The sequence below is a fragment of the Bubalus kerabau genome, chromosome 22 (genome assembly GCF_029407905.1).
Source record: "Bubalus kerabau isolate K-KA32 ecotype Philippines breed swamp buffalo chromosome 22, PCC_UOA_SB_1v2, whole genome shotgun sequence".
Lineage (NCBI taxonomy): Eukaryota > Metazoa > Chordata > Mammalia > Artiodactyla > Bovidae > Bubalus > Bubalus kerabau.
In genome coordinates this window covers 9,634,452-9,661,481 of record NC_073645.1, presented here as the reverse complement: position 1 = coordinate 9,661,481, position 27,030 = coordinate 9,634,452, and the positions used below count along the sequence as shown (strand labels likewise).

The 27,030-nt window shown below is 37.6% G+C and overlaps 1 protein-coding gene across 33 annotated transcripts in view; it reads left to right on the top strand.

Annotated features, from left to right (window-relative positions):
* The window catches only part of PRKG1 (protein kinase cGMP-dependent 1), a 1,681,227-nt gene that overhangs the window by 1,610,202 nt on the left and 43,995 nt on the right, over positions 1-27,030 (top strand). For 32 of the 33 annotated variants that reach the window (XM_055561124.1, XM_055561106.1, XM_055561119.1 and 29 more), the window contains one exon: positions 14,334-14,430. The exons of the other annotated variant lie outside the window; for it this stretch is intronic. In XM_055561124.1, the coding sequence (XP_055417099.1) occupies positions 14,334-14,430 (97 nt within the window). The remainder of the gene's footprint in view (positions 1-14,333; positions 14,431-27,030) is intronic. 33 annotated transcript variants of the gene reach the window in all.

The window sequence follows — 27,030 nt, the reverse complement described above, 5'->3', positions numbered from 1 at the left end:
TTATCAAAGGAGTGTTATAATTAGTTACCAAAGGCAAGAAAGTAAAAGATTGGAAATTTAGCCATCCCTCTCTGAACCTTTGTACCTTTGCAGGTACAACTCTTTGGTCCAGAATGGGGCATGTTCAGTTTCACCTGCATGTTAATAAAACCCGTGAGATCCTTTGTGCCACTAGAACTTGACCAAGTTTTAGTCTTGTTTCCCAGTGAACTGCCCTCAAGGTGACTTTAAAAAGTAACACATATTAAGTAAAGCCCAGGAAAATGGGAGAGGGGTCTGTTTGCGGGGTTAAGTCACTGAGCAGCTTCTTGGCAATTCTGATTTTAGCAACGATTCGTCCTCGGAAAGGACGCCCTCAGACTTTCTGTGAATGCCTCTCAAGACTGTGTTTCAGGCATTTCCAGGCTCTGTATTACCATGGTTACTGTCTGACTTTGTATCTATTGCTTGACTGGGATTAAGAGCATGGTGATGTATGCTCTGCCTCTCAGGCTCAGGTAATAGTTGAAGGTAAGATCTTATTCTGAAGCAACATGAGAGCTTTGTGCTTTTCTTTCATCCACATGACAACTCATAAATTCCATATTCTCTAAGAGTAACTCCCAGTAAAATTGAAAAAAGCTATATTAAATTTCAAAAGGAGACCCTCACATACTCTTCTTTTACTAGGGGGTCTAGAATAGAGTGTCAAGATCCCATGTTTCATTCATCATATAATTCCTTTTTTTTCAGTTTAATCCAATCATGATTTTTCATAAATTAAATGGTGAAAACATAGCATAAATTGTATTATACAGCAGCAGTAGAAGGAGTTAACAGTATCCCATGGGAGCATCATAACCACCAATGAAATCATTGTAATTAAATTGAATATAAAGAAAAGAAGTAAAATATCAACTTTATGGCATATTTGCACATTCCTAAATTAATTTTTATCTCTATATAGTAACATACCATTTATTTCTAGTTGGATTGCTAATGTACTACCTAGATCCTAGTCCAGTGGGGAGAAAGACAACTTAGAACACAGCCATGGACAGGAAGATTAGGCAATTAGTAATAACAAGGAAAAGCACTTTGCATGCAGTAAAATATTCATGGGAGGTAGTGATCATTTTATTATTATTTATTGCTTAGTTTTCTTTCTCATATATTGTCTCATTTACTATAACTCAATGGAGTTGGTTTGGTTAGCATGTCCGTTAAAGAAAGAAAAGTGAGGCACAGAGGGATCCTGTGGCTATTGAAACTCTCGTTGCCACTGAATAATGGAGTTAGGATTTGTCCAAAGGCTTCCCCAGTGGCTCAGTGGTAAAGAATCCACCTGCGATGCAGGAGATGAAGGAGAATGTGGGTTCGACCCCTCAGTTAGGGAGATCTCCTGAAAAAGGAAATGGCAACTCACTCCAGTATTCTTGCCTGGAAAATCCCATGGATAGAGGAGCTTGGCAGGCTACAGTCCATGGGGTCACAAAGAGTTGGACATGACTGAGCATACATATAGTTTAATCATTTTATTTTATTGCCTCTGGAGGTACTCACTGATTACAAAAAATATTATAGTTGCAATTATAACAAATTTGGCTATCTGGTTTTATAACTTGCAGAAAATGAGTGTGTCTGGATTGGAAATGGGAGATAAGATGGATAGGCTTCCTATCAACAGATAATACCTAAAAATCGAGCAACTAATAACAAATAAATACTATAGAAGTTTTATTAAAGTTATCTTAAATAGAGGTAACAGCACACTAATTCCTTGTATAAAATGATGGTCTGGGGTCATCTTCTGAATGCCTACTATATTCAATAAATTATGCTTTAGATGGTTTGAAAGAAAGTAATCCATCCTAGAAATATTGATCCCTCATAACAAACAAATGATCTCATTTGCTATGTCACCTAAGAAAGACCTTTATTAAAAAAAAAAGTGACAAATCTACATGGTAATTAGAAGAGAGAAGCTTTGATAATCATCTTCTAAAAAGATGGTGCTAGATAATTGGGGTCTTACTATTAAAGAAACGGAGAAGGAAATGGCAAACCGCTCCAATGTCCTTGCCTGGAGGATCCCATGGACAGAGGAGCCTGGTGGGCTGCAGAGGGTCGCAAAGAGCTGGACATGACTGAGTGACTAACACTATTAAAGAAATAGTCACACTTATCAGTATGCTTCAAAGATCCAGGGTCTAGAAAGTATCCACCTTAGACAACATTCTGTAAAACTTAAACTAATGATTGAAGAGCTTTTTACCTGTCAGTAGATTCTTGATCTGATGCTAGATATGATCTCATTTGTTATGTCACCTAAGAAAGGTCTTCCTGAACAAATTGCCCAGCAGTACTCTAAACTCTCATATTTAAGATTAGACAGAGAGCATAGACTTCTACTCCCTAAATATAAATATGTCCTAGCCAAACTCGACAAGGCCTGCAAGTGTAGCGTTAGCAGCCTGAAACTTAAAACTGCAGTAATTCTTATTGATGATTTTTTTTTACATCTTTATTTTCTAATTAGCAAGTAACGCTCTAGAAATTAATAATCATGTTTACTGAAACTATTTCAAATCTTGTATCTTACATTAAACATAGATTTGAGCCTTATTTCAGCTTCATACATAGGCTGGAACACAGTGTATAGACATGAAAATAGTTAACTTTGTACAAGTCGAATAACTCACTTACATCAGCATCATCTTGTGGCCCACGCTAGTGACTTGATTCTCCACAGACGTCAGCAAGAAAGGCCGGTAGCAATCCAGTTTCTGAAATGGGTATCAATGTAGCAGTGGATGTGTTGGCACAGAATGTCAGTGTATTAACTTTTTAAAAGATAAAACCGCACAGACTAACTCACACACTCTCCCTATCACCTATTTGCTATTACTTTTCTGAAGTGGTATCTTTATGCAAATAGCATGATAGTATAATTTCATTATTACTGAAATTTCCTTTGCAGTCAGTGAAAATAAGCACTACTAAAAATAGATTTCCTCAATTTGTAATTATTTCTCTCATGTTTTATATATTGTATATATTTACACTGAGGTTCCATCTGTTTTCCCTATACCTGGCCACATACCACAAGTCGTATAGAAAGGATGAAACTCTGATTGCTCAGCTTCCTGAAGGAAAGCCCCCTGTTCTCTGCAGCCCCACCCTATGAAGCCCCCAGTTCCCTCTAGCTCACTTTGCTGGACGCCTGCTCACAGGTGCCCAGACGCAGTACCAGTTCCTAAGATCGGGTCATCGGTGTCCTGTTCTAAAGGGGAAGAAGAAAAGTTTTCTGTCCTCTGTCTGCACTGCTGTCGTTTCAGCAAAGTTACAAAAAGGCAAATCAGACAGAATCCAATCCGACACTGTCTGTTCTCTGAACACGATAAGTGAACATCCAACATCCAGATCGTTAAACCTAGTAGAGAGAGGGAAGTCAAAGTGATGCTCTCATCACAAGTATAGCTTGTTCTCTTGTCAAAAGACCAGATTAATCCACCAAGACTGTGTGAATTTGGTTAGCTGCTAACACCTGAGAGAAAATCTAGTAATTTATTCAGATGAGGAAAAGGAAGTCATAAAAAGAGAACTGAGTATAGGGTGTGGCCAAGATGTCAGCTCTATCCCTGGAAAATCTGTAAGGAAAAGAAAGTCAAATATGGAAAAAAATATTCTCTACCCTGATGCTGGGAAAGATTGAGGGCAGGAGGAAAAGGGGATGACAGAGGATGAGACGGTTGGATGGCATCACCGACTCAATGGACATGAGTATGGGTAAACTCCGGGAGTTGGTGACGGACAGGCAGGCCTGGCATACTGTGGTTCATGGGGTCGCAAAGAGTCGGACACGACTGAGCAACTGAACTGAACTGAACTGAACCTGTTAAGTGGTATAAAGAATAACTATAATAGGCCTAAATGCCCCTCCCAATTTTCTTCATTTCACACTATTATTTATTAACTATAAAAAATAAAACTGAATATTGTAGCCATCTGTGCTAATCTTAACCAGTGTATTTTATGATGATACTTTTGAATTATTGAGCAGAAACCTTAGCACTGTGGAAATGTAGAATACCTTTGTAAAGTTAATTCGTTTTGAGGGGGACGCATTTATAAGGTAAAAATTATGGAGAAGACCACGTTGTAATACAGCCCTTTTGTATTTGTTGGTTCTGTAAGTATGTACTCTGTTAAAAATTACACAGTTATTATCTTAGCCAGATGATCAAGGCCTGAGTCATTAGTGATAAATCATATAGACAGCATATATCCTTGACATGATGTGATGAAAATGGTACTTGACCTCTATGGTCCATCCCCTAAAACTTACAACTTGAGTGAAATCATGAGAAAAACATCAAATAAATCAGAATTGAGAAATATTCTACAAAACACCTGACTGGTACTGCTTAAAACTGTCAAGGTCATCATGAACAAGGCAAGTTTGGGAAACAGCATAGCCAAAGAGAATCTAAGGAGATACAGTAATTAAACATAGTATGGATGGGCTCCTGAAACAGAAAAAGGTCATTAGGTAAAACCCAAGAAAATCTGAGCAAAATATGGAAATCAATTTTTTTTAAGCCTCAAACCCTATAGTTTGCTTAATTATTCATTTGTATTGGCTGCAGCATAGAACAATGCCAGATTTTGCATTTAGATGGCAATGACTTGATAACAAATAGGTGGTATTCCCTGAGCCTTCATTTGCTAAATGCATAATCACTGTTACTGAACTATGTAACATGGGAAAATTTTTGCTCAATTTTCTTCTTTTCCACTTAATATTCTCTCTACTAAGAAAAAGACATACAGGCTTTCCCTGTGTCAAGATTGGGTGGTATTCTCCAGACCACTTGAGAATAACTGCTTAAAACTATGGATACATTTCCCTGTGATACTTGTACCCTTTGTAATAGATGTCTGTCACATATGTATCAAATTTAATATTAGTAATCTTAATTTACATATGATCATTAGCCTTGATATTAAGAGCTATATAGACACATCTATTAACCTTACTTTAAAATACTATTGCCTGGTCCAAAATCCTACCATTGTACCAAGGTCTGTTTTTAACTCAACCCATAATTCTGATGTGAATCCTGGGTGACAGGGCATCTCTGGTATATTACAGTGTTATGGGGAAATGCATTAACAGTTCTATTTTGAACATCAAGACATATCTTGACCAACTGGTGAGTCAGGGGTCTTCTGCCTACTGGTTGCTGAGAGCAAGACTCCCTTAAACAAAAACTTCTGTAATGTTTCTTGAAATGAGAGCTTCAGGAGTCAGGGATGAGAGAGCAGGATTGGTGCACGAAAGAGGCAAAAGAGAAGCTGTGGGAACCAAGACTGCGTGTCAGGTGTGTATTTCCCAGAATGATCAGGCTGCAAGCGAACTTTATAGACCTGTCTAGTACAAGCCCTCTATTTTACAGAAATGAGAATGTGTTGCTCAGGCTTGGTCCTGGGCCAACTCCTGATCACTTTTTTTCCTATATTCCTAGAGGTCAGGGAGAGTGGCTTCTAGTCTTATTTTCTTCTTGCCACACACTGAATCTTCTCTTTCTTTGGCTTGCTGTGACCATGGCCACATCCCCAAGCTCTTTGCTCTGAAGTTCATGTAGAATCCTTCAGAAATAAAGGGGAGCCATGAAAATTGAGGTACATAGCAAAGGCCCTGAATTTAGAAGTAAAAGCTGACCCCTAGTGTTCATTTGGAGAAGGAAATGGCAACCCACTCCAGTGTTCTTGCCTGGAAAATCCCAGGGACGAGGGAGCCTGGTGGGCTGCCATCTATGGGGTCGCACAGAGTCGGACACAACTGAAGCGACTTAGCAGCAGCAGTGTTCATTTCAGTCTTACCTAATCCTTCTGTTCCTAGTTCAGTCTTCTGACTAATCCCTTGATAAAGATTATAATTAAGACTAATAGGGATTGGGGGCAAGAGGAGAAGGGGACGACAGAGGATGAGATGGCTGGATGGCATCACTGACTCGATGGACGTGAGTCTGAGTGAACTCCAGAAGTTGGTGAAGGACAGGGAGGCCTGGCGTGCTGTGATTCATGGGGTCGCAAAGAGTTGGACACGACTGAGCGACTGATCTGATCTGATTTGATGACATTTAACTAAGCTTAAAATTTCTCTTATTTATTTCAATATTTAAACCCCATATAAAAATAATGGATAAGAAAAGGGAAAGAGCTCTTAATTTGGGGGTAGAAAAGATATTTTCATATTTGAGGAGAAAACTTGGGCTGTCTTTACCCATCCCTTCTCTAGAAATGTTATCTATGGCAAACACTGTCCTCATGGAAATTGGAGGCAAGTTCTGCTGTAGTGAATATTTACTCCAGAGCGCAAGAGGCAATAAGTGAGGATAGAGATGCTTTCCACAGGCAGAGGGGTTGGAGCAGTGAAGGCAGAAAGAATCGTTTTTACCTACCTCCTTTCCCTTAAACTTCAACTTCCTGGCCTTTGCTGTGTCAGTCTGGACCATCCTAGTCCATAAAAATGAAAAGTGAAAGTGAAGTCACGTCCGACTCTTTGCAACCCCCATAGACTGTAGCCTACCAGGCTTCTCCGTCCATGGGGTTTTCCAGGCCAGAATACTGGAGTGGGTTGCCATTTCCTTCTCCAGGGGATCTTTCCCACCCAGGGTTCGAACCTAGGTCTCCCGCATTGTGGGCAGATGCTTTACCCTCTGAGCCACCAGAGAAGCCCTAGTCCATAGTCATAAGCAAAAGCCTAAGAATGAGATTCTGAGACATAGGAAAGGGAGAAGGAGGGATGTTAATATGCATGGAGATGAGAGAAAACTTCCTCAGGTCACTAGTCACTAGTCTCTGATGGCTGTCCACTTACATGAAAGAAATACTATTCTGGCATAAAGTTGGAGACTGCATGCTTTTCTTCTTTGAATACATACATGCAAGTATCTGCATTCTCTAAATAAAAAATAATAATTGCTGAATAACTAAATAAATAACTTTATTATGGGCTAGTGACTCTGTTTAAGTAACGAACACCAATAAGAAAAGAATCTTTAATTCCTTTCTTGCTAGTTTTTTTCATGGCAATATATATTTACTTTGGCCCTTATTTCAGAAAAATTAAAATTCCTTTAAAATTACTATACAGACTCTCTTTAAAAACGAAATAACTAAAAATGCATGATGGTCAATATATTTCAAGCTAATGCTGGGTAGCTTATTCCTCATTTTCACAAATGCAGCTCTAATGTTTGGATTTTTAAAACTTCTCTCTTGAGCAGCAGTGTACTTCCATTCTGAGTCCTTTTATTTAATCAGAACACATGCACCCATAGGCCACATCAAAGACGAGAAGGCATCAGTACTCAGATAGGAGTTACATTCTTGATGTAAATGTGTAACAAAATAGTATATTATTCAAATATATTGTATAACTTATATGTTTGCCTTTATTTTACAAATACCAGAATTAAAAAAAAAAACTGTGATGATAGAATCAGATAGTAAAAAGGATTACAGATAGTAAGTCAAAATGCCAGTCACTTATGCCTGCACCTTTGTGACTTTGGCTAAGTCACTTACCATCTCTGGACTTAGTTCTTTCATTTTTTTTAAATGTGAAGGTTGGATGAGAGGACCTCCCAGTGGTGTTGATCTAGATTTTGAACCACGATAGTAACTTATTACTTTGAGATAAAAGCATCTTTAAAGTTGTCTGATTCTCTATCTTGTTTAAGATGAAATTAAATTTTAGAGAATAAGTGTAAATATGCTACAATGTGAAACATGCCCAAGGTTTTTAGTTCCAATTCTTCTAGTGCTTAATTACTGAAATCAATCACTTATCAGAAGCTGGTCTACCCAGTTGCAAAATAGAAGTAAAAATATTTGTTATCCCATCTTCACAGAGAATCAGGAAGGATAAATTAAATGAGAGACATTTTAGAGTCCTTGGAAGAAAGTGCTTCTTAAATTTAAAAAAAAAATTGCATTACTATCATTCTTATTAGGCAGCAGATATGAGTAATGCAATTTTCCTGTGTATTCCTGTTGGCTGTATCTTCTCAAGGGAATGCATTTGAAAAATAAGTAGAACTATTTTATGGCTAGAGTACTTAAAAAAAAAAAAAAAAACTTTTCTGAAAAAAACACAATTTTGAAAGTACAGAAAGGAAACTAATGCTATCTCAAATTCCCTGAAGAAGAGATTATACTTTCTGGAGAAAATTGACATAATGAAATACTTTATATTCATTAAGTTACTTTAAAACTTTTTATTTCTTCAAGTTTTTGCCACTACTCCTAAAAGATAGTGACTATACCTGTATGCTTTACAGCCAGACAAATTAAAGATCATTTCTTTTTGTTTAGAAGTATATGAATAGGGTTTCTAATGTTTAAAGAGTTTTTTTCCCCCCAAACTTACAGTAATAATAGATTTTCATAAAAATGTTATTTGAAAAATGTTATTTCAATAGGAAATATTGAAATATTATTAAACCTCCCTATTAAACCTTAAAAAATAAAATAGTTCACAGTTTTCTAATGAAGTCAGAAGATTCTGCTTTTAAAGTTAGTTTAACAAAGAGACTTTCAAATAAAACAATTATATTAATAAGAGATGACTGATGACTTGCTTATAGATTTAAGGACTATCCATTTTTCTTTTAGTGACTAAGCTTATTTAATTACAAACATTTTCGAATCAGGGAATAGGACATGTAGTAACTACGTTCATATTCACAAAATGTTAATGTAGCACAATGAGGCAATAGTCCCAGTAGTTTAAACCCAAATCACATCTGTGTTAAATAAGTATTATTGGTCCAGTTTTCAATTCTGTTTTCTCTGTATATATAGTTAATGTCTGGCTGAATTTGTATTTACTCTTCAAGATTAAAAATTAATGCACCAAGTTTTATTAAATCAGGAATTATTATTGCCTAAAATCCTATGTACCAAATAAGTGTTTATTCAGTAGATGGCCAACATTATAGCTTGCATGTGTCCTAGACCAGGTATATATTTTGTGCTTAAGGCTAACTTTTGAAGATTTCTTACCTCCTTTAACTATTTCTGTAAATATTTATTTATAGGTATTAATGTTCTTTGATCACATAAAAAGTGACAGGATTCCTAGGCATTCATCTGAACATTTAAGTAAGCTAGGTTTCTGACTATATCTATACAACTTTTCCCTATTTACTTAAGTGTATGTTGATACTTTTACAAAGGCCTAAATGTTGAAGAATTCATGACTTGGAAGTACTAAGTCACCGGCAGAGCCAGAATCACAAGTCACGAGCTTCTGTTTGTAGGAAAGGGTGTACTCTTGCATTATTTTTAAGTCTAGCATCGACATTGTCTCCTTGAATCTCATCTTACCTATTAAAAGTTATAGAGTAAGAAACTTAGTCATAGATGAGAGTTCATGTGTATTTACTGAAACATTTTATAGATTCCCCCAAAGTCTGATAAAACTAAACAGGAAATAAAAATATACCCAGAGGAGATAGCACAGGCAAGCAGTGGTGACTGATCTGCCTGTGGGTTAAAATATACTAGGATTCTGTTTGATTTTCCTTGGAGACACTTAAGAGTAGACTTCTGAAACAGATTTAAATGATAGATTTTGCTAGAGTAAATAGGGCCACACTAGCCTTTTGTTTCATTGTCTTTTAGTTACTGGCATTTGTATCCCATCTGGATGCCCCTTTGGATTCTTGGACCTTACTTTCAAAATGCACCTACTATTGTTTGCTTTGTAAATTAACACTGAGCCATTTCTGCTATTGCACTATCAACATGAAGATAAAATTTTAAGTTTCATACATTTTTATACCGGGTTGTACTTTGTTTTCAGTATTAAGAAGAGATGTTTGCTTCTTAATAATGGTGATCAGTCATAAAGACTAGAACTTAATTCTGTGATCTTGAAATGATGACAGAGTTGATTCATTGACCTATGGCAACAGAAAGAAAAAAAATTGTGAATAATAAAGGACATCTGAATCTTACTCTTGATTTGTGTAAGCTGGTGATATTGGAAGAGATGTGGTTTTGGATAGAGAAAGATAGGTTAAGATTATTCTAGTGTTGTTTTTGTTTCTAGATTTGCATATGTGTCTTGGTCTCATCATCTTTACAGCTTCAGCTTTATTTACATTCTCATTGCTTTTAGAACTTCCTTTGGTGTATAGGAAGAAATGAAGAGAGAAGGTGAAAATGTAGGCAACTTTATTTCTTTCCAGCAGTTCTTACAAGTTCCATATGTGACTATTTAAAGAGTACCCTGTACAGATTAGTGCTTGTGGATTCTGATCATCAAAGTGCCAGGTGAATCATATTGTCAGGCATGTTTAAGAAATGCTGCTGCCGCTGCTGCTGCTAAGTCGCTTCAGTTGTGTCCAACTCTGTGCGACCCCATAGACGGCAGCCCACCAGGCTCCCCCATCCCTGGGATTCTCCAGGCAAGAACACTGGAGTGGGTTGCCACTTCCTTCTCCAATGTTTAAGAAATGATATATTATCTATTTCACCCCACACACTTATTCTGTTGTTGTAGTTATTTTCATGTTGTTAACCTATTTTGAGGGTTTGTAAGCAACTTGAAGTCACAGAGTATGTCAGTATTTGCACTTTTAAGGAAGAGAATCCATTGCTCTCACCCTGTGTTTAAAAAGTTAATGAATATACTTGTATTCATTTGTTCATTCAATACAGTTGACCCTTGAACAATATGAGTGTGAACTGTGAGGATCCTCTGATCTACAGAATTTTTCAGTAGTAAATCCTACATGATGCACTTGGTTGAACAGGCAGATGTGGAGCTGTAGATTCGGGGAAACTGTGGCTACGGAAGGCCCGCTATTAATTATACATGAGTTTCTGACTGCTGGAGGGTCAGCACCTTTGCACTGTCCAAGGGTCAACTGTAAATAATAGTATTATTTTTAAAAATATGTACCTCTAAGTTAAGGAACACTAGAAAATATACTTCATACTTCTTGCCAGATTTTAAGCAATCAAACATCAGGAATTGTATGCCCTCTTGTTCAGTTGCTCAGATGTGCCTGACTCTTTACTACCCCCATAGACTGCAGCACACTAGGCTTCCCTGTCCTTCACTAGCTCCCGAATTTGCTCAAACTCATGTCCGTTGAGTCAGTGATGCCATCAACCATCTCATCCTCTGTTGTCCCCATTCTCCTCCTGCCCTCAATCTTTCTGAGCATCAGGGTCTTTTCCAATGAGCTGGCTCTTTGCATCAGGTGGCCAGAGTATTAACAGCTCTAGTCCTTCCAAGGAATATTCAGAGTTGCTTTACTGATATGTATTTATGAGAGGGAACTGTCCCTCTCATAAACACTTTTGCACAGATGTATTTTAGATTTGAGTGACTCTGGGCCTAATCCCTTGGACCTGGTAGGCTGCAGTAGTAAGTAAGCTACGAACTCGTGCTCCACATTTACGTCCTTTAGACAAAAGATGTTTTATAGGACAAGAGCTGTTTACCTAGCCAACTTATTTTGTCTCCTTTGTCATTCAAAATCATCAACTGTAAAACTGTAAGGGCTGTAAAACACAACTGATGTATTCAAATTATTTTCAAATAATTTCTAAGTAACAAGAAAGAATGAAAATATCCCTTCATGTTATGAGCTGGAGTGGTTAGATACCTAAAGAAGCTAAATCCTCTCTAGTTTGGCTTTTTTACAAAGGTCTCTTCAGATGGTGATTTCAATGTTAAAAAACATAGCTATTTATTCAGAAAGGAAAGGTGTACAGAGTCTCCATGATGAAGAGACTTCCTAAAGAGTAACCTTAAAGAGAAAAAAAGACATGAAATACTAAGCAATATTTCCTGGCTTGGAAAAGAAAGTGCTCTGACAATGTTCTTGTATTCTTTGTCTTCCCCCAAAATCATGACCTGAGGCCAGTAGGAACAGAATGGAGGATTAAGCGCACAATGACCAAATTGCCCCTTCAAAGGTATTTCACCAACCACTACAAAAAAAATCACCCAATTAAAGGAAGTATTTTAAAAATTCACCTAGAAATAATAGCAAAGTAATTAGTAAAGTTTTGCATCCTGTATGTCTTTCTTTATCAATGTATTTTTTTAAAACCGTGTTAGCCATTACAAAGCTATTGTTCATTCCTATGGTTCTAGGACAACAGGGGTAGGAGTCAAGACTAAGTGATAAGAGTCCCTAATACTCTTTCTATGAATGCATCACACTCCAGACTCATTGGAAAACTACTGATTTTCTTGGATCAATTTAATCCAACCCAGAATTATCAGGCTTCTGGAACCTCCTGAGACTTTCAGAGGGGTTAGCACTATTGTTCTCAACTGTTCATCAGAATCACCCAGAGAGTCAGCCAGGGAGCTGTAAAAGTGTATAGGTAATATGATACTTCTTCCAGACATTGCTGATTTACTTGCCCTGTGGTGGGACCCCTATTAAGTGGTCTCTAAAAGATGCTCAGGAAGTTCTGATGTGCAGCAAATGGCTGAAGATGACTTCTTTGGATATTTCCAGACCAATTTTTCAAAGCTCAAACATAAGGATGTGGGTGGGTGGGGGACATCGCAAGAGCTTTAAGTAATAACACCATATTGTAAATATATAAAATGGAGTCAGAGTAGTCTGAAACAGTTTACTCCCTTAGTATCTGAAATTTCTAAATCCAGCAAGCACATGGGATATTATTCAAAAACAATGTCATTAAGAATTTGACTGCCAGGAAATGCTTGAACACATACAAACACGGTCACTGGGTCTGATCCCAACAGATGTCCCTTTTAGACACCTGTTGGAGTGAACTGTGCCACTGACCCTTTAAATGGGATGGAGCTTTAATGTTCCAAAAGCAGGGACCCAGTTGGAATGCTAGAAATGCACATTTGTTGCTTATGTTCCATTCTAGTAAACCATCTCCTGAAGAATTATGTTGATCTCTTGATTGTGTAGTTAATGAGATAAGTCTGCAAATAGCATTCAGATTGACTAGCAGTCTTATTTATAGAGGTGTACTGGAAGGAGTTGATTTCCCATAATCAGCTAATAAGGAGAAGCAATGTTATTTTTACCTTCTCATGAGTCTTTCAAGAATTGATGTGTGAAAAACGAGAACTGTCCTCGTAAACTGGAAACTGTTGAAAGCTCACCTAGAAAGCTATTTCGCATTTCTCCCAAGTGGGGAGTCTGAATTTGTGTTTGATTATAATGGAATAGCTAACATGTGAGCACAGCTTAACACCAAACATGCCTGTGGATGATTCTTTCCAAAACCCGACATAAACAAGCTGTCTTAGTATCATTATTTCAGGCACGTTCATCATGTCTATCTATAGCATACTACTGAATCAGGTACTGCCTGGTTGAAGGTCATGGATTACACATAGCCATTCAAATCCTTTATTTTTGAGACAGCTGAATTACTCCCTGACCTGACTTTAGTGAGTGGGAGGATCATCTTTATGCCTTCCTGCCCTTTCTAAAAATAGTAGGGCCTTTTAACAAGGAGATATTTTAAGCAGCTCATATTCACTTGTCTCATCAGGAGACACTTATTTTGGCCACTTGCATGTGTCCAATTTGCCTGTCTGAAGAGTTAGACTTTTGAAGGCTAGTCTGTGCTCCTCCACACCACTCATATAAGAAACTGGCAAGCCTAAAGACACTGGGATTACTAGCTGAGAGTCAGTGGGTAATCACAAATGAAGGGAAGACACTTTTTAGGAATGTGAATATGCTTCTGAAACCATCCATTTCAGATATTTCCACATCAGTCCTCAGCTTTTTGGATCTGTTTTCATAAAACCTGGCTGTGACTGCATTCCAGAGACCTCAATGATCTTGCCGCTTTTAATAATTATTAATAGGAGCCACTGCCAGCCTGTGGATAAGGGAACCTAATGAGAAACTGCCATCCAAAACCTGAACGGCAAAAACAAAGCCAAGCAAAACCAAACAATCCAAAACAAAACCAAAAGAGAACAACACAAACAATCTGTGCTCATAAGAAGACGCGTAGAAAAACACCGAGATGTAACTCTGATTTGAGAACTGGATTTATCAGTCACATGACTGGCATGCAGTGGGTACTTTGTATTTTTCTACTTTGAAAATACAAGCTCAAATCTAGGTAATTCTGCACAACTGGGACCAAAAAAAAAAATTATGAGTATGAGAAAACGCAGACTCTAAAAGCAAGATGGAATTTAAGCAGGTAAACCCTGTTTCACAGTCATGTCATTCCGGTACAGTTGTACGTGGTACTCGTGTTTGCACCTCTAAGAAATTTCCATTTTTTCGCATCAAAAACTCCAGATATGAAGCTGAAGCTGCTTTCTTCGCCAACCTGAAGCTGTCTGATTTCAACATCATTGACACCCTTGGAGTTGGAGGTTTCGGACGAGTAGAACTGGTAGGTAATCATTCTTTAAATGCTTTTGAAAGTCCTGTCTTCTTTTTTAATTTTTTTTCTCCCAAATATTCTTTTTTCTTCTCTATCTAATCATTCATTACTCTTGTTCCTAAATCTGTACCAATACTTTCATATCAACATATCAGAGTTTTCAACAAAGTGAACTATATCATGTAATCATTAAACAAAAAATAAACATCAATTTACTTTTCAGAAAACCTCTTCATAATAAATGAAAGGTAAACACATTTACTTAATGAGGAGTCATAAGGCACTTTTTACCCAGCTGAGTTTCTATGATCTTTATTTACTTACTAAGTTCTGAGCAGTGCTCACTAACTTAATTATGCACTCTATAATCATAATAATTAAAATATAAATTTATGTATATATAAATGGAGATGAGGTATATTTACATGTCATATATACTTATGCATATAACATATAATTATTCTTACCACTGCTTTAAAAATTAAGTAAATGGTGTAGTTATTCTGTGATTCTGTAGTTATAAGTACCTGTTGAGATTACAGTACATATATATATAACTGTATTAGGTAATATGGTTTGAATATTTTATATATTTCACACACATTTCTATTTCATGTACACACACACAGAGCTAAGTGTTAAGATTAAGAAGACAGTTTGATACAAGTTTATACATTAAACACATTGCATCAGTGTGGGGTAAACCAAATGAAAGCATGTTCTATTGTGTCTGTTTAAAATATAAATTTAAAAACTGACACATTGCAACAAAAACTAGAGAAAACTGTCTTCTAGTTGCTGCATTCCAGACTGTGTAGATAAAACTGTATTTGAGAATTTAATTAATGGCCAGCTCTTCTGAACGTGGAGGAGCCCCTGATACTAGACACCAGTACAGTATGTTAGGAACTCCCTGAGACTGTGCACAGCTCAGTACATAGTTACTGTTGCCATCAGGTGACAGGAGAAATCCCCTTCCATAAAAGTAGCTTGAAATCCCCTTCCAAAAGTCCTGATGGCAACAGTAACTATTTTTATGTTTGTCCATTTGTGCTACAGTAGGGGTTTTTGAGTTGGATAGGCACAACTGTGTTATTGACTTAAGTATTAGACAAGAAGTGTTTAGAGCCATAAGGTATTGCATTGAACTTACATTATGCTTCCCTTAACACTGGCTGGAGGTACTACAGTAAAACTGCTTCTGACTTCGCTCCTGACTTCATACTGTGCCTCTGGGGATCAAATATTTTCAGTTATAGGAGTGAAAATCAAATAAGGGCCTAGGAAAAAACCTCTTTCTTTTCTGAACCCTGCTAAACTAATGCAATCTTAGATTTATTTTTCGAAAATATTGATTTTGTGATAAAATATAACTTCATATAGCTGGTGAAGACTTAAGGACAGTGTTATACATGAACATCTTTGCACTGGGCAGTGTTGGCACGTAGAAAGAGCATAGAGCATAGCACTCCTAACCATGAAGTCTTTATTGTCTGGTGTGTTTGTTTATATTGCTCTTTGTGTCTAAACCCCTCTGTCTATGAAACAGCATAAAGGACAGAATCTCCTTGATATTAATTTTATGGCTGTTATAGTTTCTTCAATATTATTTTTAAAGACTTTGTACAACAAAAGAGCTGTTTTAGTTGACCATAAAAATATCAACATTGTAACTGTGGTCTCCTAAGAGGTCTGATAACTTCAAACTGGAAGCCTTTGCATTAGCAGTGAGATCTTTTATGAAATACAAGAATTTACTTAGGATTTTTGAAATGTTAGAAATCACTTAAAGACACTGAAACCCCTTCAAGCTGCATAATCAAATGCCAAGCTGATAGTGGAAAACTTCTAGAAAATTCCCTCAAAAATGTGAGGAGGCACAAACAACCACCCAATTAAGGAAGGTTTAAAGTGGACAGTTGGTAAAGAACCCACCTACCAATGCAGGAGACTCAAGAAACACAAGTTCAATCCCTGGACCAGGAAGATCCCCCAGAGAAGGAAATGGCAACCCACTCCAGTAATTTTGCCTGGAAAATCCCATGGACAGAGGAGCCTGGCGGGCTACAGTCCACAGGGTAGCAAAGAGTCAGACAGGACTGAATGCACATGCACACCCACACAAAGTGGGCATATTAAAGGTAATGCAGTTTAAAAAGACAAAATTCACATGTGTTTGTATGCAAGTGCATGGTTGAGTACATACATATTTATTATAATCTTCATCCCAGGAGGGAAATCGGAAGTAGTTCACCCTAACTTTCTTCTCATGGATATTATATTTCACACTTTTACACAAATGTTTGTAGACTAATGGAAATCATATAGGTTATAACTAGGTATAAGGTATAACTAGTACATCCCAGGTAGAAGGGTATGTCCTTAACCTCTGAAGTGATGTCATCTTGTGTGATCTTGCACTTCCCAGAACAAGTGGGATAATCCAAATATCCACGTTATCTTCACTGTTCAATGTAGACTAGCCATTTCAGTGATCACTATTACCCTAGAATCCACTACCCCAGTTCTTGCCACTTACTAACTATCCTATAATATTAATTACTGGGTATGAAAAATATTCTTATCTGTGATGATTCATTTTTACATGTATTTGGTGATTCCAAAATTAGGAGCTTGGCCTCAACCCTTTGACTGCAATTACACATACTGTTGTCATAGCTGGTAGGGAATCATGGTGAGGACACTCGTAACCACCCAGGAGACTGTAATGTCCCATTAGAGTAATACTCACACCCTTCATAGGTAGGCGGCAGGTCTACATAGAGCCAGTTCTGTTGTGATTACAGAATATTTACCTTCACTCCCCTTCTGCAAATGGTGCATGTGAGATATTTCTGTTAATTTATACAGTGTTATTTTTATGCAGTATATCCTTCACATGAACTCATTTTACATATGTATACAGAGAAATGCACGTGTTACTGAACCACGAAAGACACTGGGATTCTTGGGCTCCAGAGGAGAAGAATTCAATCAAAGGCCAGAGACGAGGCTTGATCACTCAGAGCTTTTGTGTAATAAAGTTTCGTTTAAGTATGAAAGGGATAGAGAAAGCTTCTGACATAGACATCAGAAGGGGGCAGAAAGAGTGCCCCCTTACTAGTGTTAGCAATGGAGTTACATACTTTTTAACTACTTATTACAGTGAATCAAAAGAATGTCTGGAGGTTGTAAAGACCTCGCTAGACCCACTCCCATAATTTACATTTTAAGATAACAGGATTAGCCAGAAGGTTTTTTTCCAGAGACTGTCCTCAAGCAGGAAACACTATTGTTATATAAGCCTAAAGAATGTAGAGAGAAAAAAAGTTTGTCCTTTCCTCCTCCTTGAGAATTCCAGACCCCTCTCTCCTTGGGGACACCCGGACTTCTTATCAACCTGCCTAGGGATTGACTCTCTTAATACCAAGTACATAATATTTATACCTTGAACTTACCAACCCTTACTTCATAGTAATGTTGATCAGATAAGTGACATTATAAAAATTACCACAATTTTTATAATAGTAGTAGTTTTAAAAATGTTTCCAGATATAGATTATAAGATTATAAACTCTTAAATTGGGTATGTAGAACTAAGAAATTTGTATTTATGAACCCTATTTCCTATTAGAAGTTAGAATTGTAGTTTTATTATCATTTGATATACAGATCATGTTCATGTCATTTTGCTTAATATCAGATCAGATCAGATCAGTCGCTCAGTCGTGTCCCACTCTTTGCGACCCCATGAATCACAGCACGCCAGGCCTCCCTGTCCATCACCAACTCCTGGAGTTCACTCAGACTCACGTCCATCGAGTCAGTGATGCCATCCAGCCATCTCATCCTCTGTCATCCCCTTCTCCTCTTGCCCCCAATCCCTCCCAGCATCAGAGTCTTTTCCAATGAGTCAACTCTTCGCATGAGGTGGCCAAAGTACTGGAGTTTGCTTTAGCATCATTCCTTCCAAAGAAATCCCAGGGTTGATCTCCTTCAGAATGGACTGGTTGGATCTCTTTGCAGTCCAAGGGACTCTCAAGAGTCTTCTCCAACACCACAGTTCAAAAGCATCAATTCTTCGGTGCTCAGCCTTCTTCACAGTCCAACTCTCACATCCGTACATGACCACAGGAAAAACCATAGCCTTGACTAGACGAACCTTTGTTGGCAAAGTAATGTCTCTGCTTTTGAATATGCTATCTAGGTTGGTCGTAACTTTCCTTCCAAGGTGAAAGCGTCTTTTAATTTCATGGCTGCAGTCACCATCTGCCGTGATTTCAAACACTTCTTCAGTTCAGTTCAGTTCAGTCGCTCAGTCGTGTCCGACTCTTTACACTTCTTAGCATTTCTTAATTTTATCACTTATGTCAATTTAGATGAACTTAGATGCAGGGGTATTTTTTAGACAGATGAATTACTGAAATGGTCTACTGCCAACTTTTAGAGATGAGAACATAATTTAGGAAAATAATAGAAACTTAAGTACTTCTTCAGTGATGAGACAAGAAGCTTGAAGTAAAGGCCTTATATGAAGGGGAGTTCTGTTCTTAAGTTATTCAGTCTATTTCATAAATACTTTTAGCATAATTGATTTCAACTACTCTCAGTCACGTCTTATTCACACCCATTACCTTTGGGAAGTCATTTATACTGCTTTCCTTTCTGTGACCTGGTATATGCTTTATTTTCTGTACGTATTTTATTTTGAAGAATTGCTTTCTTACTTATTCAGGGCTACCTGCTTACAGAATATTTTCCAGAAGATCACATTCCATTTATAATAGCACCTTCAGTGAAATAACTTTTTTTTTAATGTATGATGTAATCATTAAAGCTATAAGCACTGCTGTAAGACATCTATGTAATCCTCTTAATTTACAAGACATAAGTATAAAATAAGGAGATTGATTTTTACAAATCACAAGTGAAAATTAATCTCATTTCTTTATGGTCACATTTCGAATTTACTCTCATTTGCTCTTGTCAGAGAGGCACTTGCTTTTCAAAGTAGATGGTGTGTGTGAAAGTCACCCAGTTGTGTCCAACTTTGCGACCCCACGGACTGTAGCCCGCCAGGCTCCTCTGTCCATGGAATTCTCCAGGCCAGAATACTGGAGTAGGTAGCTGTTCCCTTCTCCAGGGGATCTTCCCAACCCACTGATCGAACCCAGGTCTCCTGCATTGTAGGAGAATTATTTACAGTCTGAGCCACCAGGGAAGCCCCTCAGAGTAGACTGATACAAGTCAAATTTATTAATCTAGCAGTGCTATGTGATGGTTGCTTTAAATGTTAAATATTTATTCAGTAATTCAAACCTATTCCAGAACACCACACTTGGATAAAATATAGGAGCAGTGATATGGAAAACATGATCTCTGTCTTCTTGGATTATATTCTTTCTACATCATTTATTTTATATTTATGTAGCCAGCTCTCTGCTGAGACATACAAAGTTTAATAGAAAATAGCCACTGCCTCTAGGGACTCACAGTCTTCTGGGACAGGCAATCATGCCAAGTAATAAGTAAACCCATAGAGTATGAGCCACATGCGCTCAGCACGTGGAAAAAAGAGCAAGACTTCCTGAATGTCTTAGAATTTCTAAGACAGACAATCAACAACATTAAGATACTGACATAAATAACCTAAAACGTTTTGGTACACTTCTCATAAAATGAACTATTGCAAGACAGTTTATTTATAAACTGATAGTATGTTTATTGATAAACTGATATTACTTTCTTACTAAAATAATAAAGCTTTTTATTTGAACCCAGCTTTATAATTTTCAAATTGCTCTCATATCCTGTGTATAATTTTGCCTTTATACTACTCTGGGAGGTATAATCCACACATTTCACAGGAAAGAAGTCAGGAGTAATGTGTATAAGGGACCTAAGATCACAGGTCACTGAAAGAGCTGTTGTTATTGCCCAGAACTACTGATTTTTAAACTAGAATTTCTTTTTTAATCATTCTGACTTCTAAAAATATTTAGATTCTGTCACGCCAGTAACAGCCCCCATTATAAAATCAAGCAAGTGTCACACTTCAGTATCATATGTATACCTTTGTTTTCTTTTTTTTAAAAAGTCTGTTAGAATTCAAGAACCTGTATTTATGATTATCCACTATTCACCTCTTCCTCTTCCAAACCTTCAGAGAGTCTCTTTTCTCTTTTGTGGCTCCTAGTTTAGTGTTAAAATATCTATGGAGGGAAAAATAAACATGAGACAGTATGACATGGTAGCTAAGAGCTAGAATCTGGAGTCAGTCTTTCTGGATTCAGATCTTGCCAACTGTGTGTGATTAGTCATTTACTTAAACCTCTTGAGCCTCAGAGGTTTTTTATTGAGAATAATAAAAGGGTATGTGCCTAACAGATAGCAAAGATTGAATGAGTTAAACTCCATAAAATAGTGCCTTCCACATAATAGGTTAGTAAATGTTGGCAGTGTTATTATTAATATTAAAATATGCTAATAATAACTACCCATTGATCATTTTCGGCTTTGCCTATAGAAAAGGGAAGGGATGAAATAATTTTCCTCTTTTCTACCATTGTTAGGCCAGGTCCTGAGAATACACACATTTCCCCTACATAAGAAAGAGCCTGAGGTCTTCAAATGACCTACTATGAGAGCTTGTATTGAATTCTCCCAAACCACTAAGCTCCTTACTTTCTGATCTGTCATGAGTGCAGATGGGAAACAAACAATTTTCAGTCATCCTCACACTAAACCTTTGTGAACCTGAAGTAGTCTGCTCTAACTTATCCATTTCTCTTCTAAATTGTAAAGCCCCACCCCTTAACCTCTGGATAGGAAATCATTTTTGGTGCAAACTGCTAAATCATATCCACTTTCTCTGTAATTTTCTTAAACCACGGCACCCTGGTTGGGCACAACAAGGGTCTGGCTCTTGCCAAATGCAGGGCAAAGGTCACCTCTCATTTCACCTGTGCCACAGTTCCATGAAGTGCTTGCCCAGGATGGGGCAATGTAGTAGCAAGTTGTCAGAACTCTGCCTACACTCACAACCACATTAGTGTAACAGCATCTATGTGCTGTACATGTGTATCCATACCACTTTCACGGCATTTCTCCCAGCTGCTCAATCACTATGTGTCACATGAAAGTGACATGGAAGACTATGTACACCAACTTAAAAAAAAAAAATAGGGACTAAGAGATGATTAAAGAAAGAAATGAGGTGAAACACCTATTGCTCAGTCAACAGAGTTTTGTTTCATTGTTATGAAAGGGGAAAGCTTAACTCCAAAGGGAAACCCCACGGAAGATGAAAACTTTTCAAGAGCTTCTTGCTGCCAAGCCACACACATGACAGTGAAATAGAATAGCTGTGGGATCACTGGGCAATGCTGCCATTTGTGGCCATGGCAGTTTATGCTGCAGAGGATGCCTGGGGAAAACTCTGTCGTCCTACGGCCTTGTGTCCTCAGTAACCAGTGAATCAGGACTCTATGCGGGGTGAAAACTCAAAATGGCCTCATTTTAATACAGCCTTTTCTCTAGACACACCTTTCTAGTCAATACAGTGCTGGTCTCTGAGTCATGTCCGACTCTTTGCAACCCTGTGGGCTGTAGCACCCCAGGCCCCTCTGTCCACTGGATTTTCCAGGCAGGAATACTGGAGTGGGTTGCCATACCCTACTAGGATTATTATTAAACGTGTCATCCTCATTTATTCTCCAAAAGAATGAAAATTGACACAAATTATTAGTTGTGATAAATAGTATTGATTTCTGAGAAAGCAAGTTACTCATAGAGCCAAAGAACATCCAATCTGATAAATGCTAACTGAATGTAACAGGTGCACTCACAATACAGGCATTCCTGCGAGAGACTGTGGGTTCAATTCCAGACTACTGCAATAAAGGGAGTATCACAATAAAGCAAGTGACAGGCCTGCATGTAAAAGTCATGTACATACTATTGTTGTTTAGTCACTAACTTGTGTCTGACTCTTTTGCAACCCCATGACTGTAGCCCCCAGGCTGTTCTGTCGATGGGACTTTCCAGGCAAGAATAGGGCAGTGGGTTGCCATTTCTTTCTTCAGGGGATCTTCCTGACCCAGGGACTGAACCCATATTTCTTGCTTAGCAGGCAGATGCTCTACCACTAAGCCGCCACGGAAGCCGTGTATATACCATGCCGTAGTCTATAAAGTATGAAAAAGCATTATATCTGAAAACCAATGTACATCCCTTAATTAAAACATATTTTATTGCTGAAAAATGCTGTCATCTGAATCTTCAGTGAGTCATAGTGGTAGCATCCAAGATTACTGATCACAGATTATGATAGCAAATACTAATGAAAAAACTTCCAATATTGTGAGAATCGCCGAAGTGTGACACAGGGGACACAAATGTGGGCAAATGCTGTTAGAAAAACAACGGACTGGAATTTGACACAGAGACAATTTACATGGCATTTAATTGTACTGACAACTATTTACATACTGTGCTGTATTTACACCTACTTGTATAGCATTCTCATTGTATTGGGTATCATAAGCAAAGAAGAGATGATTTAAAGTATACCAAGACCAAGTGAAGTCGCTCAGTTGTGTCTGACTCTTTGCGACCCCATGGACTATAGCATACCACGCTCCTCCATCCATGGGATTTTCCAGGCAAGAGTACTGGAGTGGGTTGCCATTTCCTTCTCCAGAGGATCTTCCTGACCCAGGGATCGAACCCAGGTCTTCTGCATTGTAGGCAGACACTTTACGGTCTCAGCCACAGGGAAATCCTTAAAGTATACAGGAGGGTTAATTTAGGTTATATACAAATATTATGCCATTTTATATCTGGGACTTGAGGATTTGAGGACTTTGGTATCCACAGGGGATCCTGGAGCCAATCCCTCCAGAATATTAAGGGACAACTACAAATGTAGACAAAGGAGCCTGGCAAGACACGGTCCTTAGAGTCACAGAGTCAGACATGACTAAAGCAACGGAGCACGCATCATAAATCTAGAAGGCAGTGGACGTGTCTTTCCAAGGCTTGAGATAAATTTTGGATGAACTCTTTTATCACCAATTAATCCACTCACTCACCTTTTTTGTCTTCTATGACATAAATTTGATTTTTTAATCCAGTGGATTTATGGTCACATCACATGCAGCAAAAGTTTATCTAATAAAAATTTCCTAAACATTTTTTGTGGGATGTAGAAATATGAGGTGTGATTCCTACCCTCAAAGAACTTCTTGCCTTCTCCTGAGTAAGAAGATTCATACATATGAAAAACAGCAAATGAAATCTTTTAGAACTGTATTAAATTCTAAGTCATGCAGAAGGGTTCTCAGCATTTCAAGAAGAGAGCATTCGGAGCTGATGGTGTAGTGAGGTCCTAAGAAGACACAGAACTCAAGCTGGAGCTGACAGAATAGGCTGGGAGTTAAATAGATGAGAAAAGGCTGTTCGGGGGAAAGGCCATTCCAGGAAAAGTTTACAGCACAGAAGGCCATGTGTTTTCACAGGACACCAAAGCAAGTGGCCTGACGAGGGGTCGTGTGAGCTAGCAGGGAGAAATACTAGATGACCAATTGACAGGGTATAACTGTATTATATTCTTAAAGGAGATGTACTTTAAGGCATCAGGCATTTTTGGCCATTAGGTCAAGCGAGGAACACAAATAAACACGGACTCAGCCCTGAACTTCCACCCATGAAATAAAAGAATACACTATAAGGTGACTAGACAGGCTATTTTTAGGTGGCAGTGCTCCCAGAAATAAACATCGTAATTTCACTTCTGAATAAGGTAGTTTACTTTGTGCCAAGATGTATTCCACATCCCTGAAAATTTTATATAAACACTTTCAATGACAGATCCCTTCCATGAAAGGGAAAAACATCTTCTATTTGTTAATAGTGTTGAAAATAGCCGTGTCCTTTTAAATCAAATGAAATGATTGGTCTTGCCTTCTGGAAATAAACTGAAAAAAGATGATTCTGAATATTTCAGTGTATCTAATCAACTGTATACATTTATAGTTCATGGCTAAGTCATACTCTCTCCTCACATTAATGTCCCTAGTTGCCACTGATGTGTGTCATATATTAGGCTAAACACTGAGCTATCAGGAGATTTTGTGGGTCAGATGAGTGAGTGAGTGAAAGTCACTCGTCGTGTCCAACTCTTTGCAACCCCATGGACTATGCAGTCCATGGAACTCTCCAGGCCAGAATACTGGAGTGGGTAGCCTTTCCCTTCTCCAGGGGATCTCCCCAACCCAGGGATCGAACCCAGGTCTCAGAAAAGGTGAAGTTCAAGTATACCATGCTGCTAAGTCACCTCAGTCGTGTCTGACTCTGTGTGACCCCATAGACGGCAGCCCACCAGGCTGCCCCGTCCCTGGGATTCTCCAGGCAAGAACACTGGAGTGGGTTGCCATTTCCTTCTCCAGTGCATGAACGTGAAAAGTGAAAGTGAAGTCGCTCAGTCGTATCCGACTCTTAGCGGTCCCATGGACTGCAGCCTACCAGGCTCCTCCGTCCATGCGATTTTCCAGGCAAGAGTACTGGAGTGGGGTGCCATTGCCAGGATATTAAGATCTGATTATAAGCCATTTGATTAAAAGTCTTCCAGTATGTAACCATTTCTTAAAAAATTACAAGGTTTATTTGTCTAACATCTCAAAAGTGTGACTAGAATGCACACACTGTCATAAATTAATCTGATCACATCTCAGAGAGTAGAATTTTGCCATATATGATTCTCCCTGTGTCATTTAAACTCATTTTAAACCTTCACTGAGTCAATAAGCAAAAGAAAGTGAAGTGTCAACTTATACTGAACTCCATCTGTGTGGTGTTTTAAGTATTAAGTATTAGAATAAGTGGAATTATGTGAAATACTTAACAGTATAAAACTATTGCTTATAGTACTTCTTTATATTAGTGAGATTATACATAGAAATTAAATCTTAAGGGAAAGAAATTGATTATTTGATGAAGGAAAATAATTTAAAGTATATCATAGGTAGTAAAATCAATTTTAATATCACTAGAAAATAAAATAAGTACTGTAGGAAAGAGAAATAATATGTTTAAATTTCACATTTCAATAGACAATCTGAAATAAAAGTAGCCCTTTGAGTAAAAATGTATCAATGCTAATTCTCTATTAATGGAAATCACAAGTGTTCTTTCATTTGCAAATGATTTCCATAAAAGAATCCAACTTTTGTCCATATTGTAATTAAAAATTGAAAAGTATGGAGCTCTCTTTCTCATCGTCCTCTAAACTGAAAGTTAAATGTCTTTTTAAAAAATTAAAATGAAAACTATCTCCTCTATGAACACTGCTTTGCACATCTTTTACTCAACTTTAATTTAATAAAATATGTATTTCCTTATGTTTCTTGTCACTGGCCATAGAACTGAATTTTAGGTCTAAAGGCAGGTTACAGAGAAAATGGGGTTATGGACACTTTTCATGACAGGTGTGGTGACCTTGGGAAGGAAAACAAGGATGAAAAGACTGTCTTAATCATCACTTGTGCAAATGGCAGGTGGAATCAAATGAAAAAAGATAAGACAAATCACTTTTTCTAGGTTCTTTGTTCTGAATTGATATGTCTGACCATTAATATAGATAGCTTAGTGGTTATTATACATAATAGTGCTTAATATGAATAAAATCTTAAGTAAAAAAGCTTACAACAGGGCCACACCTCTGTGCTCATGGCTGAATAATTTTCAAACTCTGACGTCCCTATTTAACTCATTGTCCAGCCTTTCCATTCTCTGTGTCATTTGGATATGCATCATACAGACAGTAACAAGTTTTCATTGTTTCTCCCTGTGTATCCTATGGAACAAAACAGATGCCACAGGTTCTTTCTTAAGCGTCAGACATAGATGAGGGAAAAGAAATCTATGATATTACTTTGTAGTGTAGAGAGACAGGTAAGTAATAAAACTGTGGATAACTCGTGAGAAAAGAGGTTTTAACAACAGTGTGAAATCAGACAAGTTTTTAATTAAGATTATGCTTAATGCTTCCTGAACTTGATAGTACTTTTACGCAGTGAAATGTAATTCTCACAAAGGTTATCTTTTTTTTTTGGTTAGGAAATGTTGAGGAGTACAATCCAAAACTACTTTGTAGAATAGAAGCTTTCTGTGCCCTTAAAAAATTTAACTTTCTTTCACTAATGCAGTAAGTCAGTTCTTCCTGAATATTTGGGCACATTAGTATTTCAGAGTCGGACACGACTGAAGCGACTTAGCAGCAGCAGTATTTCATGTCCAAAAATGTTATTTGAGTCACATCAGTAATATTGCTTTTCCTTTCTCTATTGAAAGAAAAACATCCTTAAATTCAAACAGATAAATTTTTCCTATTCCTTTTCATTCAGATGGTAGGAACAACTAACTTAAAAACAGATTTAATTATGAATTTTAGTAGTAAAATACTATTTATAGTGAAAGTCGCTCAGTCACGTCAAAATCTCTGTGACCCCATGGACTATACAGTCCATGGAATTCTCCAGGCCGGAATACTGGCGTGGGTAGCTTTTCCCTTCTCCAGGGGATCTTCCCAACCCTGGGATTGAACCCAGG